We start from the raw sequence: 20,557 nt of genomic DNA on the forward strand, positions 1-20,557 counted from the left end.
AGTTGAGAAGTACTTCCTTTTTTTTTTTTTTTTTTTTTCATTGCAGTATGCAGGCCTCTCACTGTTGTGGCCTCTCCCGTTGCGGAGCACAGGCTCCGGATGCGCAGGCTCAGTGGCCATGGCTCACGGGCCCAGCCGCTCTGCGGCATGTGGGACCTTCCCGGACCGGGGCACGAACCCGTGTCCCCTGCATCGGCAGGCGGACTCTCAACCACTGCGCCACCAGGGAAGCCCAAGTAGTACTTCTTGATTGGTTCTTTTTTCCCCTTTTCCATCCACACCCCCCCACTCCACCCTGTCATACTTCCAGTTTAATTAGCTTCCAGGATTCTAATACTAAAAGGCTCCAATGTCCAGAGTATCTGTGAATATGTGCCACCAGTGGAAGCCAATTAGTTACTGTTGCTGTAAAAGATAAATGAGAAATATTAAGGATGACCTTCCATCTGTGTAGAGAAGGCCAGAAAAATAGCAGGTCTCATCACATGGCTCCCTGCAAATTAGATACTTAACTGTGGTGGAATTAGAGGGGCTTTTTTAGCTGAACACTTGAAAATAAGTTGTTCATCAACCTGATGACTATAAATATGCCCAACAAACTGATTTATTTCCCAGCATCAGAAATTGGAAGGCAATGCCATAGATACAAAAATATATGTTCTCAGAGATTACATAAACAAAACGACCTTACTTTCTGCTTCATACACTGGCATTTTCTCTTCTACTTTACGAGCAGTATTATGTCTGGGATTTATGCCAGCTGGTACAGGTACATTTACTTTTGTCTGACAGAGAGCCTAAGGAGATAGGGTTACCGTCATATCTTTGTGGGTGATACATTTTACTAATGGAAGTCACTGCTTCCAGAGTCTATACACTGACCAAGCTCTGGACTCTAGCTAATGGTGACACAAATGAGCACTGCTTTTGTCTTCCTTGGGAATAAAAGCATTTGCTTTTCATTTTCATATCTCTAATGAATAGAGTTGACTGAATAGCTTCCTCGTGTGATATCCTACATTGCTGTATAAACCTCCTTAATAGACTCAGGAGACTGACAAATGAATATTGAAATATTCATGGAGACTCTCAGAAATCCCTTATAAACACTGAAATAGCTCATCCTATTCTGTTGACACATGAGCTACAAGTTAAATGTTACATCCTCCCCACGGTTATGCCTTACCAACCCTGCTTATTTCCCTAGTGGTTTACGACATAGTGGACTTGCTGAACCTAAGAAGACAAAGAAATTAAGTTTGAAGGATGGAGGGGAGAAAGAGGCTCTATATTTTGATGTTGACTGGCCCAGGATTCTGTCGTCTTGTTTCTTAACCCACTTTAGCATGGAAGGGAAAGAAACATGTTATTTCCATTTGGCTTTGTATCAGCTCTTGCTGGCCCTTAAAACTAGTGAGTTTTCTCCTTATATTTTACACAGCTTAATCCAGTCATGTGTCAGAATTCTGGCAAGTTTACATCAGATAGAAAAACAATTAGAACTTTGTCAGATTGTAGTAGCCCAAGTCACACATGGGCCTTTTTTCATTTTCTTTTTTTGCAAAGGATATTCTCTTTGGGGTGGAGAGTAAATTGTTTTTATAATTGGATGTCTAAATATTATACAGCCTTTGCTAGGTAGGCCCAGTAATGTTTCTGTGTAACTCTAAATTTTAGCTTATTCTGACTTTGGGATTTAAAATGGTATAATTGGTGTTATAGCCCCAGAAAGTGTTTACATGCAGGTTTCTTCAGCTTATTCTGTGATATAAATATGTCCCAGAAATCAAAATGAGGAGTAGAAGCCCTTCTTTTTGCTTTGGATCTGTATGTAGTGAAATATGTATCACTCAAAGAACCAAGATTCCTTTTAAGAGAACATCACAAGGAAGAGGCCTAAATCTGGCTGTGTGAATGACGAGTTTCTGTGGCAGCAGTAGTCTATGCCAGTTTTAAAATGCTTTTATTGTTCTTACGTAAATTATCTAATTTAAAGAGGAAAATCGTTCTCAAAGTTTTTACTTAGTCTATACAGATAGTGCTGTTTCTTGAATGAATTGTTGCCTTACAGCAGTGCTTCTCAAGCTAATGTGTACATAAATCAACTGGAGATCTTGAACAAGACAGATTCTTGTTGCTCTGGGGTGAGGCCTAGGAGTCTGCATTTCTAACAAACACCCAGCTCTGTGGACCACATTTTGCATAGTAAAGACATAGAGTATCTGTGATCACTGTGAACCACTTCACTTTAGTGTTTGAATAGCTGTTGGTAAACCCAGATGCCTTGTTCTCTTGGCTTCGGTAGTAAACACACTCCTGGAAAGGGGGCTCCTACTCTGCCTCAGATTGAGAGAGGGCAAGAAACTCTTGAAATTATTTTGTTAAAGGTCTGTCTTTCACTCTCTAGGAAGAAGAATGTTGCTGGGTGTGGTAGAATTTGACCCACGTCCCCATTTAAAATATGGCCTGGATTAGAGTTATGTGATTGTCTGGCAAGCAGCACTCAGGTTACGTGGGTGTTCATCTCAGAACAGCTCTCAGCAGCGTTTTTGCTGCTTTTATCACTGGTTTCTAACAGAACCTTACCCGTAGAGGTCAGTGGTGTGCTGCTAATGAAGCGTGGCAGCTACTAACCTTTTATTTCAAGCTTTGTGGTTCTCACTCTAGCTGCATAATTGGTATTTAAAAATATATATTGTCAGCGTTTAGACCCAACCCTAGAGCAATTAAACGGAATTTCTGGGAGACAGGACCTTAGACATTGGTAATTTTTTAAAAAAATCGAAGTTACTTTAATTTTGCAGCCAAGACTGAGAATATTGAGCCAAATGAAGCTCCAGATGAAGTTAGGTAGAGATGTTACAAAATTGATCTTTAAACCAAGGCAGTGATTTCCACAGAAGAATTATATTTTGGTGAGCCTCTGGCACCTCCTACAAAACAGACCTCTCTGACTTTACCTTTGTTCTGCCTCCTACCCCTCCACACCCTCACCCCCTGACCCCAGGACATTTTCCTGTTGTGATTTGCTGTTAGGTGATCCAGCCTACCAGAAATTGACCAAGAGTTGAATTTGACCGATTTAGATTTAGTTGCTCATTCCCAGGGTTCTTCTCACCCTTGCTCATGTTCCATAATTGGAGACTGAAAATTGTCTTGTATTTTGGATTATCTACCCATTTTCAGGGGACATGGATTGAACCCATGTCCCCTGCGTTGGCAGGCGGATTCTTAACCACTGCGCCATCAGGGAAATCCCATGTGGGGTTTTTTCTGTTGTTGTTCTTGTTTTGTTTTCGGTCTGCTTGGTGGCCATGTCAAGACTTTTCCTTTTCTTGGAGTCAGGCAGACTTGGTCCCTTACAGAACCTCAGTCTTGGGTTCTTTCTCTGTACTTCTGCTTTTGTAGCATGTTGCCATTGGATGAAGGTATTTCCTTTTGGTATGCAGACTCAGCTCTCAAACTTTTGACTCAGCCTGGTTCTGCAGCAGAGCTCATGCAACCGTGCTGAAATCCCTTTAGCCCATAAAATAAGTCACCATGAAATCACTACTTTCCATCCAATTACTGAATGAACAGTGCAGCGACACATCTCCCTGGTTCAATATGAACTGAACCTATTTCAGCACTACTTTCGGCATGATAAAGCACCCACTCTGTGGCAGTAGCGAAATGTTAATGTTATTCTTAGTGCCATTTAATGTGATTTAGATGGGGGGCTGGGGAAGCTTTACCACTAGCAGAAATTTTAGACTTGGGTATCAGCTATGGACCTGTAGGAAAATTCTGCTCAGTTTTCAGCATTTGAAGTGTTCTTTTCCTGAAATTGGCACCTCTCCTTCATCTTCCTATATCCTGATTTAGTTGGTCTATAGTTGACATTATTTCCTTCATGGAGAAAATAGCGGCCTCATTAAGGCAGTCCTGGGATTAACGGGAAATGGACAGCTCCAAAAGACACTTAAAACGTACACAGTATTTTGACACCTAAGATTGAGATTAAAGCCATGCCTTATGCCTCTGGCACTTTTCACTCACCTCTCCCAGCTTACTGGATAATAGATATCACTGAAATTTTACAAGTCCAGTTTGACTGATTTTGTACCCTACCTGATTAGTAAGTATTACCAAACAGATGAATCTTGTCTGACTCCAGATGATACCAGCAACTGAACTGAAATGGTTAGTGGCTAGTTCAGGCCAACATGACAACGACATTGCTGTGTTTTGTTCAGCTTTCTCGCCTCCCCCACCCCTCGATTAATATCTGCATCATCCTGCTTGTCGCTGTAGATAGGAGAGGCCCTCACTGGGGAATTGGCTCCCATCCTTGCTGACATCTCCCTGTTAGTTACTCTTGCCCAACACTGTGCTGTCACCTGTGTCATATTTTCAGAGAGGAAGATGATAACCTCCCTTAGAAACTTTTCAGTCAAAAGGAAAGATGCTGAATAAAGTCTGAGTAAGCTATAGTTTTGCTAGTTAGAAAACATATTGAAATTGTCCTTTCCTTTTGCTCTCTGGACATAGCACAGTTATGTGAACCTTTATATTTCTGGCTACATGTCTCTAACACCCTTTGGATTCTGTCTCTGTAAGATCAAGAGTTCTTGATTGTGGGTTGCAGCTGAGTTGTATTTGATAAGCTGAATGTAAACAAAGGAGTATCAGAATTACTTTTCAGTTTCTCTTACATGTTTTTGAATAAAATTGACAAGCAGCATGGTGGGGAGGAGGGGGGGAGTACATTTAGATCCTGTCCAGCTAAGATAATATTCATATAATACTCAAGTATAATAAGAATGAAATCTAAGAAAATAAGGGCTATAAATGGGCTTTATTTCCTTTGGAAATAACACCACTAGTGAGTGCCTTTTCTCAATGCCTTTTATTTAATGTAGCATATTTGATAATACTGCCATTTCTCTTCCAGTGTGTTTTTTCTTTCTTACCATCGAGTGCCAACAAGGTCCATAAAGAATTCCATCTCTTTCAAGCTTCAGTTGTGAGATAGGCCAGAAGGGAGGAGGGTTGCTGGAGGGAGGATGTGTAAGCCCATCAGAAAGTCATAAAGCTAAATCAAAACCAGCATCAGGACAAGTGAGACATTCTGCATCATTCCCTTCCTTAGAAAGGGTTTTTCTTGGACTTCCCTGGTGGCACAGTGGTTAAGAATCCTCCTGCCAATGCAGGGGACACAGGTTCGAGCGCTGGCCTGGGAAGATCCCACATACCGTAGAGCAACTAAGCCCATGCGCCACAAGTACTGAGCCTGTGCTCCAGAGCCGGTGAGCCACAACTACTGAAGCCCGTGTGCCTAGAGCCCGTGTGCCTAGAGCCCGTGCTCCACTACAAGAGAAGCCACCACAATGAGAAGCCCGTGCACCACAACGAAGACCCAACGCAGCCAAAAATTAATTAATTAATGTATAAAAATAAAGAAATGGGGTTTTCTTTCTTCTTAAGTTCTAGCTTCCTTTTCAATTCAGGAGTTAGTGCCAAAGTAATTCCTGAACATATATTCTTGTCTGATTCCAAATCATAGTTAATTCTCTAAGGCAATGGTTTTCAACCTTGTCTGTACATTAGAATCCCTAGGGCAGCTTTTTAAAATTCTGATGTCCAGGCTACAACTCAGAACAATTAAATCAGTATGACTGGGATTGAGACTCGGGCATCAGTACTTCTAAAAATCCCCCTCCTCCCCACAGTTATACACACGCAGGTGGTTTATTCCATTGTGTATCTAAGGTTGAAAACCATAGTTAATAGAACACAATTGAAGTAGTTATTAGTAATCTTAGAAAGATTGAATCTTACTCTAAGAAACCTCCAGGTTTTTGTGATGGAGGAATTGAAAACTAAAGACTTAGCCATAATGTTTGCCTTTGCAAACTTATTTTCTTTGACTTTTTTTTTTTAACACATATCTACCCTGTGCTCCAGTCTAATTAGACTACTCCTTCTTCTTCCTTTTTTTTTTTAAAAAAAGTATTTATTTATTTGGCTACACAGGATCATCATTGCCGCATGCGGGATCTTCGTTGTGGCATGTGGGATCTTCGTTGCGGCATGAGGGAATCTTTTAGTTGTGGTGTGCGAGATCTTTAGTTGAGGCATGCAAACTCTTAGTTGCAGCATGCGGGATCTAGTCCCTGACCAGGGATCGAACCTGGATCCCCTGCATTGGCAGCATGGAGTCTTAGCCACTGGACCACCAGGGAAGTCCCTACTCATCCTTCTTGATCATGCTTTTATTCCTACTTCTTATCCTTTGTTCAGGCTATTTGAGAAATAACCTCCTCCTTTTTGCATTCTATAATTTCACACTACCATGTCTTTGAAGCTTCTTTTCATTATCCTTCAGCCAAAAGTTCTATTCAGAACTTTCTTTTTTTGCTTTAGTATATTCTGTATGGTTTTTGCATTCGTGTTTTGTTTTTTTGCCAGTTTGCAAAGCCTGGATCTTGTTCATCTATTGTTTTCCCCTCATTGCCCGGCATCTTTATAGTCCCCATAGTACCTTATGTCCAGCAAATGTGAGTGTGTGTTTGAATAAAAGGAATCTCATGCTTTTCAGATGTCATGCTGTGGATGTGTGTTATTCTAGAAACAGGGAGAAGGTAGGTGTGTAATATCTTTTCTATTTGCTGTCATTCTTTTCCAGTTACTCGAATTCTTGGTTGTGATGACCTTTTTATCTGTATGCCTGTGACTTCTCGCCCCATGTCCAACCAGTAAATAGTCTTCAGGAACCAGACTTTGCAAATGTTGGTTCTTTGAGCTTTGGAGTGTTCTGTAGCTTAGTGCAGAACATGCTTATTCATGCCAGTTACGAAACGCCTGGGGGTTTTGTTCTGTTGTGGTGGAAATAAGTCCCATTATTTTTCAGTATATATATTATTTTTGAGATTTTGGCAACCCAGTTTTATATATCTGTCCATTGAGAAGGTAATAAATCCCCTCTTTCAAATCCTGAAGACAAATACAGTTGTTTTTTTTTTTTTAACACAACCACAGCCTAGAGCTCTCCAAGTTTCTACTACTAAATGACAGACAATAAAGGAAACAGTGTTTTGTAAAGCAGACAAGGCATTTGGTGATTCAGAGGGGAATGTTAGATGCACAGTGAGAACTAGGGAAGTAGCAGTACAGAATCGTAGAACAAAAGCATATTGTTTGCTTTCTGAACAGCACCATTAGTTGTGGGTATGTGTGTTTTATGTTTTTTCATGCTAGCTATTTTCAGCTTCAGTTCTTCTTTAATGCTTTTGTCCTGGAATTCAGGGTGAATTATATCAGAGCCCTGACGGGGAAAAGAGGCAGAAGTAAGACCATGTGGAATTATTTTCCTGTCACCTAGCTAATTGCATTAGTCTAATTCTCCAATAGTTAGCATCCTTTTAAATGATCTACTCCAGATAAATCACAGCATTTCTCCGTAGCTGTATTGACTGTGGGAGAGATTTGAAGAATTGCATGCCTTCGCATTTCCTACCCAGATAGGATATCTTCCTAACCCAGCCGTTTGCTTTCTTAGGAGAGTTCTAAACTCTAAAAATCACTCTTGTTCAAGCTATAATTTTTGAAGCTTGAAATTGCAGCTCATTACTGGTTTGGTTCCCACTTTCTCAGTGGGGCGGCAAGTTTTGTAGTTCAAAACATATTTTAGTTTTTCTTTTTCTCCCCCACCTTAAATTTGCTTTTAAAGAAAAAATAAAACATATTCAGAACATTACGACTTAGAGATATAGCTTCTTGGAATATGTAAACTCTTTAAATCCTGTTTGGGTTTGTGCCTATGTACCCCAGTGGAAAGATTGGATCTGAAACATCCCTGAGATGTCCCAGCTCCATCATCTTTCCACGTTTTCTCAAAACTCCCACACACCATCACTTCCCCTCCTCAGTTCCCCTAGGTTATATTTCTTTGCAATCTAGAATTTCTTTAGGCTTTGGGAGTCAAGTTGAATAGCATGTATTCCCCGCAACTTGGTAGAGCAATTTACAGATTCTGTATGGGCATCTAGTACTTAGCTAAATGAACTCTACCTTTCTCTCCTCTCTCTCCTTTCTCCCTTTCAGCTTGGCAGTGACCTTGGCGGGGGCATTGGAGGAAGTCTGGCAGTCCGTGCCATCGGTTTTTTTCACCGTGGGATGCACTGCCCCCTGTTTGATGCCTTTCCTATGCACACGTTCTCAGACCAGCCACTGCTGCTCTCTAGCCCTGTACACCAGAACCTCTGTAGCAGTGTATGAAGAGTAGAAAGTAGCATAGGGTTACTTGGAATATTTGGGACCATACACCACATGTGGTGTAGGGTTCTCTTTAGGGATTGGCGCTCTGGTGTCTACAGAGTTCTTTGTCTTCCTGACATTAAAGGGCTAAAGGAAATGGAACCTCCCATCTTGACGAGAGAATACTCTTTTCTGTCGTCTAGAAAGAGCTTGAGCGTCAGCTGGACTCAGAGTGAGACTCTCCTCGTATGTGAGTTAGCGGGGGTGTGAGTATCCATCTCCCCCAGGAGAGTTTCCTACTAGATATTTATGCCTAAATGCGGAAATAAGACTTGCCTGGACCCAAGTGGAAATGGAACTGCTGTCTAAGTTGGATGCTTCTCCTTCTTTCTATAGAAACAGATTCCCCCTTCATTAGGGTACCTGTAGGCCTCTTGCACAGAATCGTGGAAGCTAAAATTGGAAACAAACAGAAAAAACTTTGGATCACTGTGTTCCTGATCCTACTGATGACTCTCTTGATAGAACTTCTAAAGAGTGTGTGTATCTTTTCAATGATGAAAAAATAACCATGATGATTTGAAGGACAAAGAATATACGAATTAAACGCCTAAGAATATTGTAATTATGGTGTGTTCTTATTGATTTATCAATACTATTAAAATATATAGCAGCATTTTAGGGACTATCAGTGAGTTCTTCCTGATCTCCCTGTTCCCCTTCCCTTTTATTCCCTGCAGGTGGGACAGTCCTTCATCCCATCATCAGTGCCTGCAACCTTTGCTCCTTCACTTACTCCTGCTGTGGTCAGCAGTGGTCTGAATGACCTATTTGAACTCTCCACGGGGATAGGCATGGCACCTGGTGGATATGTGGCTCCTAAGGTTGTAAGTAAAACAACACTTTCTTAGTGGACAGGACCTGAATTATTTAGCATCTGACATTTGTGTTACTCTCACTATAATAAATCCAAGGTTGGGGCTCTTTTTCTAGAGGATTTACAAGGAGGATGAAAGGCGGCCTTAAACCTAGCAATAAGAAGCACCATAGCATCCTTATTAACCATTTGTATAATTAGACTTAAAATTGGAAATACTAAGCATTTAGTATTTGTTCTCTAGTTTAGAAATATTGCCTAGCTTGTCAACACTGAAGTCAGTCTAGTGTAGATGTGATATACAGAGCAACAGCAGGAGGAGAAAGACATAATAGAGAAGTAACATTTTACTTTGCATTCTTTCCACTCCTTTTTCCATTGGTACTGCATATGGATTCTAGAGTGCCATTGCCCAGATTTGGTTTTCATGCATTTTACTACACCTTTTTAGAGTTTTGATTTAGGTTAGTGTCATTGGTGTCCCTCTAGTCTCAGCCTCACTTGATGTCATGCTCAGATTGAAATTCAAAAGGGGAAGGGGAAACTCCCTGTAAATGAAGCATATTTCGGCCCTTGGGAATAGTGCCTTCCAGGCTAAGCTAGGTTTCTTTTAATTTTGCCTTTCTGAGGGGCAGCACGCCTGGTTGCTTTCTGAATTTTCTGCCTGCTCAACCAGCTCGGTGTGGGGGATCCCTGCTGCAGATAGTAAACCAGTTGTCCTTCGCAGGAGTCTTGTCTTTGTGTACACACCCATTACATAGACTAACCAGAAATGTGATTCAAAACTGAGCTATAGTGTTTTGGCACAACTTAGTAGCTTTGTTGTAAGGTTACTGCATTGGATATTATCCCCACAGACTTTTAATTGATTAAGAGATTATGTAACGTACCTGTTTACTAACATTACAGTAATACCTAGAAATGACAAATTTAAATAATGTAGAAAGATCAGGTGGAAAATTAAGTTTCCCTCTGTCCCCACTTCCCCATAAGTAGCCACTATTAACTTTTTCTGTGTCCTCTCAGAAGAAAAAAAGATCATGCATATACCTGTATGTTTGTATCCTTTAAATACTGTCAGTGGGATATACTGTTTTGCACCTTGTTTTTTCTCTAGCACAGTCTTTTGAATGGCTGTATCCACTTTATTGATGGTGTACCACAACGTATTTAATCTTCCTCCTGGTGATGGACATTTAGGTTATTCATCTAGTCCTATCCCCGCCCCCTTTTTTGTTATTATGATGTTAACCATGAACATTCTTGTTTATATGTATCATGGTATATTTTTGTAAGCATATCTATAGGATAAACTTGGAATGTGCTTGATCATTTAAGCATTTAAAAATAGACATTACAGGGGCTTCCCTGGTGGAGCAGTGGTTGAGAGTCCGCCTGCCGATGCAGGGGACACGGGTTCGTGCCCCGGTCCGGGGGGATCCCACATGCCATGGAGCCGCTAGGCCCGTGAGCCATGGCCTCTGAGCCTGCGCGTCCGGAGCCTGTGCTCCACAGCGGGAGAGGCCACAGCAGTGAGAGGCCCACGTACCGCAAAAAAAAAAAAAGACATTACAGGGACTTCCCCGGTGGTCCAGTGGTAAAGAATTCGCCTTCCAGTGCAGGGGTCGTAGGTTCGATCCTTGGTTGGGGAACTAAGATCCCATATTGCCACTGGGCAACTAATCCCACGCACCACAGCCACTGAGCCTGCATGCAACAACTACTGAGCCCGCGCACCTCAACTAGAGAGCCCATGTGCCACAAACTACAGAGCCCATGCACTCTGGAGCCTGTGCTCCACAACGAGAGAGAGATCAACACACCACAACTAGACAGAAGCCCACGTGCCACAGCGAAGAGCCCGCGCAGCAACAAAAAGATCCTGCTTGCCGCAACAAAGATCCTGTGTGCTGCAACTAAGACCCAATGCAGACAAAAATAAAACAATAAATTATTTTTTTTAAAAAAGACATTACCAACTTACTCTCCAAAAAGGTGACATCAAATTATGTTCTCCAAAGCAGAATGTAATAGTGCCAGATTCCTTATATTCTCCTTCACTATTATTGACTTTTTGAATTTTTGACCCTCTGATAGATGAAAAATAGTATCTTGTACTATTAAATAGTGTCATTTTCTTCTTTTCTTTTTCCCTTTTTTCCTGTAATGTGGTTGAGTATATTCTCATGTTAACTAGCCACCCACTGACTAATGGGTACTCTGTCTTTAGTCAGGACAGTTCATGAATTCCTGTTGGTTTTATATATATATATATGTGTGTGTCTGTGTGTGTGTGTGTAAACTGGTACACCCCAGGAGTATCACAGATTCTGGGGCCAGAGGTGGGTCACGAAATAATTATATAGAGAAAATAGGCATTCAGATTACTTAAACGACATCTGAATACTTACTATTTCCCAGAGACTATAACGAGAGTTAAAAATATACATAAGACATGGTCCTTGCCCTTAACACATTACTGATAAGGAATTTGGTAATGATTTTTAAAAGTCTTCAAATATTGTAAACATGCGATTTTCATTAGATCAGTTTTTTCCCCTTTTAAGCCTTTTACCAAAGCTACTAACCAAAGAAACCCCATGTTATGCTCATTGGAATTTCTCCTTTCGCCATGGCTACCCATAGACTATTTTGGGGCTTGTTTTTCTTGTTTTGTTTGTTTTTGGCTTTGGTTTTGGGTTGGGTTTTTGTTTGGTTTGGTTGGGGTTTTTTTGTTTTTTGATTTTTGGTGGGTTCGTTTTGGTTCTTAAATAGTTGAGAATGATCTCAAAATTCAGCAAATATGACTTTATCTGGAGCCTTTTGCATTTGGCTTGGTATTTATGGTATAAAAATAACTCTTAGTTGCCTAAGGAACTCTTAATTTCATCTTTATTCAGAAGCGTCCTGTCTGGTTTCATTGGGCTTTATACTGTGTTTCAGGTCTGGCTGCCTGCAGTAAAGGCTAAGGGCCTGGAGATTCCGGGAATACTTACTCACCGCCAAGGGCACATCTATATGGAAATGAACTTCACCAGCAAAGCTCTGCAGCACATGACAGACTTTGCAATTCAGTTAAACAAGAATAGGTAAGAAATCTGAGTTCCCCAGCTCGATCCTGACACAGCAGTGTACTTCGTGTCCAACAAGAGAGTGTTCTATTTAGCAGTGGGTAAAAACTCTCGTGTTGGCAGATGTTTGATGTAGAGTGAGTGGAGGCTGTTGCACATCTGTTCAGTGGTCAGCTTCAACACTGGAAGCCCTAGGGAATTTTTCTGGGAAAACTCATCCATATGGAATAAGAAAACTGTCTTTGCCATTATAATCATACCTTTTCTATAATGTTTTGTAAATGAAATCACGTAGTATGGAGTCTTTTGCATTTGGTTTCTTTCACTTAGCATAACGCTTTGAGATGTCTCAGCAGTCTGTTCTGTTTTACTGAGTAGTACTCCATCGATGCTTATACTGTGATTTGTTTACACTTTCACCAGTTGGTGGAACTGGGGGTTGTTTCCAGTTTTATCTTTTATGACTAAAGCGCCTGTGAATATTCACATACAGGTCTTTGTGTGGATATATGTTTTCATTTTTCCTGGATAAATACCTAGCAGTGGTATTGCTGGGTCATATGGTAATAAGTGAATGTTCCAGCTGTTCTATACTCTTACCAATGCCAGCCATGCTTATACATGTATAGTAGTATCCCATTTTAACTTGAATTTCCCTAATGACTAGTGATATTGAGCATTCTTTTCATAATCTTATTGACCATTCTTATATCCTCTTTGGTGAAGTATCTGCTCAAATCGTTCCTTTTTCTTTTTAATTGATTGTCTTATTATCAAGTAATAAAGTTCTTTATATATTCTGGATACAAGTCCTTTGTCAGATATGTCTTGCAAATATTTTCTCCCAGTCTGTGGCTTGCCTTATTTTCTTAACAGTGTTTTTCAAAGAACAAGTTTTTTATTTTTTGTTTTATTTATTTATTTTTTGTTTTATTTATTTAAGGGAGATTGCAATTGACACATATACACTGTTTTGTTGTTTGTTCGTTTGGTTTTTTTTTTGCTACGTGGGGTCTTCATTGCTGCGTGCCGGCTTTCTCTAGTTGCCGTGAGCAGAGGCTACTACTCTTCGTTGAGGTGTGCGGGCTTCTCATTGCAGTGGCTTCTCTTGTCGCAGAGCACGGGCTTTAGGAGCGCGGGCTTCAGTAGTTGTGGCTCTCAGGCTCTAGAGCGCAGGCTCAGTAGTTGTGGCTCACGGGCTTAGTTGCTCCGCAGCATGTGGGATCTTCCTGGACCAGGGATTGAACCTGTGTCCCCTGCATTGGCAGGAGGATTCTTAACCACTGCGCCACCAGGGAAGCCCAAGTTTTTTACTTAAATAAAGTTTACTTTACAATTTTTTCCTTTTTATGTCTTTTGCTTTTTGTGTTCTGTTTAACAAATCTTTGCCTGACCCACAGTTACAATTTTTTTTAATGTTTTTAATAGAAGTGTTAATAGATTTAGCTCCTACCTTTACCTTTTAGAATTCATTTTGAGGTACTTTTGGTGAGATAATATGTGTAAAGTAAGAGTCAAAGTAAACTTTTTTTCCGTAGTAAGTCTTGAAGTCAGATAGTATAAACCCTCCTACTATGTATGTTCTTTTTCAAAAATTGTTTTGGCAATTCTAGGTCTTTTGCCTGCTGGAATTTTGCTTGAGAGTGCAGTGAATGTGCAGATCAGTTTGAGGAAGAATTGGCATCAACCAATATTGAGTCTTCTAATCCATTAGCATAGCATGTCTCCCCATTTATGTAGGTCATCCTTAACTTCTCTCTGCAGTGTTTTATAGTTTTTCGTGTACAGATCTTGCACATCTTTTGTCACATTTAAGTGCTTTATAGTTTTGATGTTATAGTAAGAAGCATATTTTAGTTTTTGGTTGTTGCTAGTATATAGAAATACAACTGATTTTTGTACATTGAACTTGTATCTTGAAACTTCATTAAACTTACTTATTAGTTCTAGTAGCCTTTTTTTAGATTCCTTAGGGTTTTCCACATAGATAAATAATGAGAGCAAGGGCAAAAGCGTTTTTTGACCCATAAATGTTGATACCAAAATGAGTGATGTGTCTACTCAAAATCATTTCTTTATTGCATTTGGGACTCTAAAGTGTAGTTTATCTACAAAAAGGAAAATGTTTCTTCTGCTAGTCTTTGACTCTTGAAATTGATATATAAACTCTAATTATTTTATAAATATTAAAATCCCATCTTCCTTCCTGAGGCTCATTAGAACATAAATTCATTATAAATTTATATCATTAAGTTGTTTATTTGTTACACCTATGAGCCTACTTTTCCTTTCTGCTCCATCTTTTTAAAATTGTATTCTTATGCTTCTGAGACGTAAGACATGTCTGTCTCCCCTCATATATTTTTGGGTTTTTTTGTAACTTCAGACTCAGGCTTTTCCCATCTCTTTACTATTCTTGTATTATTATTAGGCAGGCTTCTCTGAGAAGTCAAACTGGTGGGTACTCACTGCCTGCCTTAGGCGAAGAAAGTGGCCAGATTTGAGTCTACAGCTTATCCTTTGGGGTGTTGTTTGGAATGTTTAAGCCAATCAACTCTGCTTTACTTAGACTGGCTCTTTCCCAATGATTGTATCCTGTGTAAGTAAATAAAGAAGAAGGAAAATGAGAGTTACCAGTAAATCATCCTCTGGTCTGATCAGGCAGGTTATCAAGCAAGTGAAATAATATCATTATACTTTACAGGGTGGGTATTCTTAAGTGTTCTTTCTCCCAAAGATTATCTAAAGGAAGATGTATAAGAAAAAGATGCTTATCAAACCTGTCCCTCTAGTGGCATGATAAACATAAGAAACTTTCAGAATCAGAGCATTAGCAAACCAGTTCTGTGCTTATGAATGTTTTCTCCTTCCTCAAATCTTCTTAATGGAAAAAAGAGGTTATGTTGTAACGTGTTACAGCAAATTAGAATTGGGCACTTTAGTGCCTGCTATTCCTTATGTTTCCTTCAAATGGAGTAAAAAGCCATTGAAACCCAAAGACGTGACTAAATCCTGCCTCCTGATTAACCTCTGGGATTTCTTCATCCTCTCTCCTAGCTTTGGTGTCATCCCCAGCACTCCTCTGGCCATCCATACACCACTGATGCCAAACCAGAGCATTGATGTCTCCCTGCCTCTCAACACCTTGGGCCCAAGTCATGAAGATGGAGCCTCTGAACAACCTGCAGGTTAGACTTCTACTTCACTCAGGGGGTACAGGTTTATGTCTTGCCAATGTTATCTGTAAAGCAACCCCTCTCTTTCTTATATTAGATTTGGTCATGGAATAGGGTTTGAAATAAATCTGTGGAGAAGACTTTTATTTTTCATTAAAAATACACACAGAAGTCACGCCTTGACACAAAGTTATTTTCTTTTTACTCAACAAACAAACGTCTCAAGGTGTTATGTACAAACTTTTTTTTTCTAAGACTTTCATAGGGAATTTGAATGTCACAAGAATAGATTTCAGTAGAGCTGTGTGGAGGTCATCTTTGAATACACAGCCATAAATAGTTGGGTTATCTGCATTTAAATATGATAAGTGTGTGGTAAGTGTAGCAGCATCTTAGAGGAGCTCAGAACTTTATGAAGTTTCTAAGAGCCTCTCCATCTTGAAAATATTGACTTTTTAGAATGCTTAAGGTCCTAGCTTAGAGTATCGTTTCGTTTTCACCACTTTGAATTTCTCTTTGAAATATAAACCTTCTGGGGTTCGAGCAACATGAAGGCAGAGTAGTAAGCATGTAAGCTGAAGCTGTAGCAACCCTCAAGGGATAAAATACAGATATAAGCCCAAGAAGTTGAGGGTTTTAATGCTCACAAGGACAGAAGAGACCACCTTGGGCTGACCTGAGATGGGGAATTGTAACTGATCCCTGCACAAAGCTGAGAGCCTGGAAGGGCAAGTCCCTCAATGAAAGGGGAACTAGAAAAAGATTTCCACAGGGGCAAGTGATGAGAGAGTTCTCTTTGACCTGGGTTCTGGGCGACCTCTTGTGAGAAATCCAGGGCCGGAATTTATACTGTGTACGTGAAGAATTCTCCAAACCAGTAAATTAATGTAAAATTGGACCAGAACTGGTGAAACCCAGGGTACCTGGCAGAAGCAAATGCAAAATGGCCTTTATGCAATGGTTTTGAACTTTAAGGCCATCAGGACTCCCATCTGAGAAGAAAATCTCTACTGAAAGTCAGCTCACAATTTAACCAAAAAAAAAACAAGAGGCACAAAAAAAAAAAAAAAAAAAAAGAGGGAGAGGTGCACTGTGACTGACAGAAGATGCGACAACAAGAGGGAAAGGTGCACTGTGACTGACAGAAGATGCGACAAAGAGGATTGCTATCCCCTTCTATCGAGAACTTGACATGATACAATAGTATGAATGAGACTATAAAATATGTTTTAAATGATGAGCAAAAAATTTCAACCTTCCACTTTCCAATCAAGACAGGTAGGATCCCATTGCTCTATCTCCTGGAAATACCAGTGTGGGATACTAGTACTTATGGTGAGACATCAGCAATAAAATTACTTAAAGTACCAGTGCACCAAGCCTGCTTGCCAGTTGACTAACTACCTTGCTGCCTCAGCAGTTGACTGCTTCTTTCTCAGCAAAGGGTGTAATGATTTAGAGTGACAATGAGTGAGTCACAGTATAACTTGGCTCAGTCTAGAAGAACAAAACAAGGATTTCTGTGCAGAAGGAATTGGCTCTCTTGCTATAATGAGACTAATGTGTTAAGGGGCTTTTCCAGCACAGAATCCTGAAAGAAACTAACTAACTCAAATTTACATCTCCTCTCTTCTCATTGAAGTCTAACCTCCTGTTGGCCCACAGAGCCTCAAGCCAAATATTTGAGGACAGTCAGCATGGGTGCGAGAATGCTTTACTTTAGAATTAGGAAAGGGAATTTGGGTCACAGAAATGAGGGCAAATTTCCTACTCTTAAAACCAAAAGGAAACAGTAAATAAATAAATGTCAGTTTACTTCCCTATTTGCATTTCCATTTCACATTCAGTGAAATGAACATCCCAAATAGGAACCCTCATGAAAGAAATTGAATCTTAGTCCAAACCCCTCCCTCAAAAGTATTGTTATGATATTAGGACTAGCAAGTTTTCAGTTTCACAAACGTGACATTATAAAAACAATCTTAAAAATTTTCTATCTAAGCAGAATATAATAAAGCAGCTTCCATCTGTAGTCAACTATCGATTCTCCATGTTTTCCCCATGGATTCTTTTCTTGCAGGGATGTCATAATAATGGGTATTTTCTCATTAATTGGTATTGCCCAATGGAGAAGATAAGCAAAAACTTGCAAAGAGGTGAAGTCTCTTTCCCCGCTGTGAGCAGCTCTATTTAATGTCTGCTAGTGCACGGTGAAGCTAATGACTAGCGTAAAGTGCTGGGCTGCTTCAGATCTCAGCTTCCATTCTGCTCTTGTCCTAGTATGAACAAAAAGAATCAGATCTGAACTTCAACAAGCTTAGACCATAAAGATCCAGATAAAGCCAGGTAAAGGTTGATTGGCATTTAAATGTTATGCGAACATAATGTTTAAATTCAAGAGCTCATGCAGGAAAAATTAGTACTTTTCTAGTACTCCAGACCATAAAATCAGGAAAGAAAAAATGGGGGTTTAGGAAATGAAATTTTGAAAGCAGTGTGAGTTTTAGCTATTTTGGCTAATTTGATATCAACGTAGGACAGATAAACCTAGTCGCCAAAACTGTAATGTAACATTTAGTACAAAAACTTTTCATTAAAAACATCGTCAAACTACTTATTGGCTTATAGTCTTTTTGAAACATTATTGAAAGACACTGTTCCCTCTTAAAATGTAAAATAGGTTATACCTTAGATATCTACTAGAAATTTGACCTAGAAAATTTTTTCAGCTGTACTAATAATGTTGGTTTTAAAAGCCTTTGTGAATTCAACTTATCAATATTACACAAAGTAAAGCTTAGCTTGCCCCCGTTGGGAGCTTCTCTTGAGTTTATTTATATCATATAATTATATTCCTTAAAAAGAAAAGAGAATTGATCCCCTCTATTTAAATAAAACAAAAACCTTAACAAATGTCTAAATGAATTTTCTCTGAGTTTTCTCTGACTTTGATATCCTTGTTTTTCATTTCCTCTGTGTCAGTTGCTTAGAAACATTTTCCCAATATACTCCTTCAAACTTGATACCTGGCAACTGACTGCTTCTTCAAGTCAGTGTCTGCAAAAAGACAGTAGAACGATGATATAACACGTGTTCATCCCAATCTTTGTATAGATGCTGTAATGTTCTCACAGCTGCTTGGCCTCCTTTTTCACCAGGCTGTAAACTCTTGTGAGAACATGGATAGCACCGTTCTTTCAAATTTTAATTTTATCGGGATTATAAAAATACAACTTAGAGTCAACTAGTTCTGTAGTTAGCTAAGAAAAACCCAGTCCCCAGCCTTCTGTCACCACTTATGGCCGTCGTCTACATACATATTTCCAATCCTCCTGTTTTCCTGATAGAGCTGTCTTAGAATTTGCTTTAATCATTGTTCATTGTTTATGTTGTTATGATTATATATACTCCTCATAGCTGAGCTATATAGTGTGATTATTTTTTTCTCCGTAAAATTTTTATAAGTAATTAGATATTTACACATTAATACCTGTCTTTTTGTTTAATTTTTTTTTTTAATGAGATCAGCTTATGGATTATAGTATGGGACAGACTGGGAAGGTGCCAGGACCTATAGTGATGAGCTTCCGAGGAATAGACCAACAAACAGACAGGAGTAGCCCAGACAGAAGGACAGGGAAACAAAGCCAAATGGGTAAGAGGCCTAGGCCCAGCCTCAGCAGCTGTGTCTGGCCTCCAGATCCAGCTCTGCCCTGGGGACCTGGGGGAAGAGCACGGCTGGCAGGGGCCTCAGTTCTTGTAGGGCCCCCTCTCCTCACTCCCTCCTACCCTCACCAGCAGGCTGGGACCTTTGACGGGTGTTATTTCTGGGGCTAGGGAATGGTTGATCTGGAGTCAGGGGCAGAGGGTCAAGGCTCTTGGAGGCTCCCTGGGGAGGTGGAGGCCTGGGTAGTATGGGGATAGCAGCAGCACTGGGGGGATTCTGATCAGGCAACAGGCGCCTGGGGTGGGGCACTGCTCAGCAGGGCGCCTATATCTAGGGCAGGCCCCCCACCCTGCCCACCACACCAACATGGTGCAATAAATAGAGTTTCAAGTAGTAAGTCAGTGTCAGGTAGGAGATCTGGGGGCTGGCAGACAGGCAGGGGCTTGAGAGAGGCCCCAGTCAGCCCACCAAGTGTTCTTAGTGGGCTCCAGCTATATCAAGTCTGTCTGTGTGCACTGGAGTAGGGACCTGGCCCCTGTGTCCACGTAGGGGCTCAGCCCCTCAGACCAGTGCCAAAGCCTGCTCAGTGGGGCAGAAGCAGGGCAGCATGGTGCCTACAGCATCCACGATGGCTGCCAGGTGCTCGTCCTGTGCCTGGGGCCCACAGAGCTGCCTGAAGTCTGCCAGGCGCAGCAAGTACTCAAGACTGTGGCCAGAGAAGCCTCGGCAGGCCAGGATCTGCATAGCGATGGCCCCCTCAGGCGCAGGGCCCAGGTAACCAGGGTTCTGCGGGGTGGCCACGTAGGCCAGTGCCTTGAGTGGTTGGTCAGGGGCATCTTGAGGGCAGAAGGTGACCTCCTTGGTATCATAGCTTCCAAGCACTGCCTCCCACACGTTCAAGTACTTCAGGGCCTCATTGACCTGCTCACCTTGCACCTGGTACGCCACACCCCAAGTGCAGCCCTCACGATCTTCAGGGAGGGTCACCACACGACCAGGCATCTTGTCGCTGCCCTGATGGAAGATGTCTCCCTGTCAGAGGCGGCCGCTGTAGCGGTGCACGAAGCCCACACGGCTGTCGCTGTAGGCGAAGTCAGGCCTCCACACCAGGGAGCCGTACCCGGAAATCCACAGCGCTTGGGGGCCGCCGTCGTCCTGGGGGTGGGGTGTTCTGGGCTGCCAACTCCTGCTTCATGGTGCCAGCCACAGGACGGGCCCGGGCCGCCTCCAGGGCTGGTCTCTGGTGTGGGCACGGCAGGACCGACAGACGTACCCACCTGGCCTGGCACTGCTTGGCCGCTCCTGTTTGTTTAATTTTTTGTGTTAACTGTAATTCATTCCCAAATTGCAGTGAGATCAGACCCTTCAAGATAGTCTTAATCGGTTTCACTTTCTTATAGTCTCCTTTTGGAGTCTTTTGACTGTGTCAGTCTGAACTGACTTCCTTCAACACCTGGAACTGTCATCCTGGGATCTCCCTTCATAATAGCCCTGAGGATTCATTCCCTTCGCCTGTCTGGTATGTTGG

The 20,557-nt window shown here is 41.2% G+C and overlaps 1 protein-coding gene and 1 pseudogene across 2 annotated transcripts in view; one reads left to right on the top strand and one right to left on the bottom strand.

Moving 5' to 3' along the window:
• Nucleotides 1–20,557, top strand: part of LOC309838422 (AP-2 complex subunit beta-like) — a 79,676-nt gene extending 59,119 nt beyond the window's left edge. The window contains 4 exon segments of the mRNA XM_082679479.1: nt 8,979–9,125; nt 12,059–12,204; nt 15,244–15,374; nt 20,430–20,557. Of these exon segments, the coding sequence (XP_082535605.1) occupies nt 8,979–9,125; nt 12,059–12,204; nt 15,244–15,374; nt 20,430–20,464 (459 nt within the window). The 3' untranslated portion in view covers nt 20,465–20,557.
• Nucleotides 19,524–20,190, bottom strand: LOC309837889 (glutathione-specific gamma-glutamylcyclotransferase 1-like; annotated as a pseudogene). The gene has a single exon. The product of its transcript is annotated as a glutathione-specific gamma-glutamylcyclotransferase 1-like (transcript).

Source organism: Grampus griseus, assembly GCF_964374135.1.
Source record: "Grampus griseus genome assembly, chromosome: 20".
Taxonomy (NCBI): domain Eukaryota; kingdom Metazoa; phylum Chordata; class Mammalia; order Artiodactyla; family Delphinidae; genus Grampus; species Grampus griseus.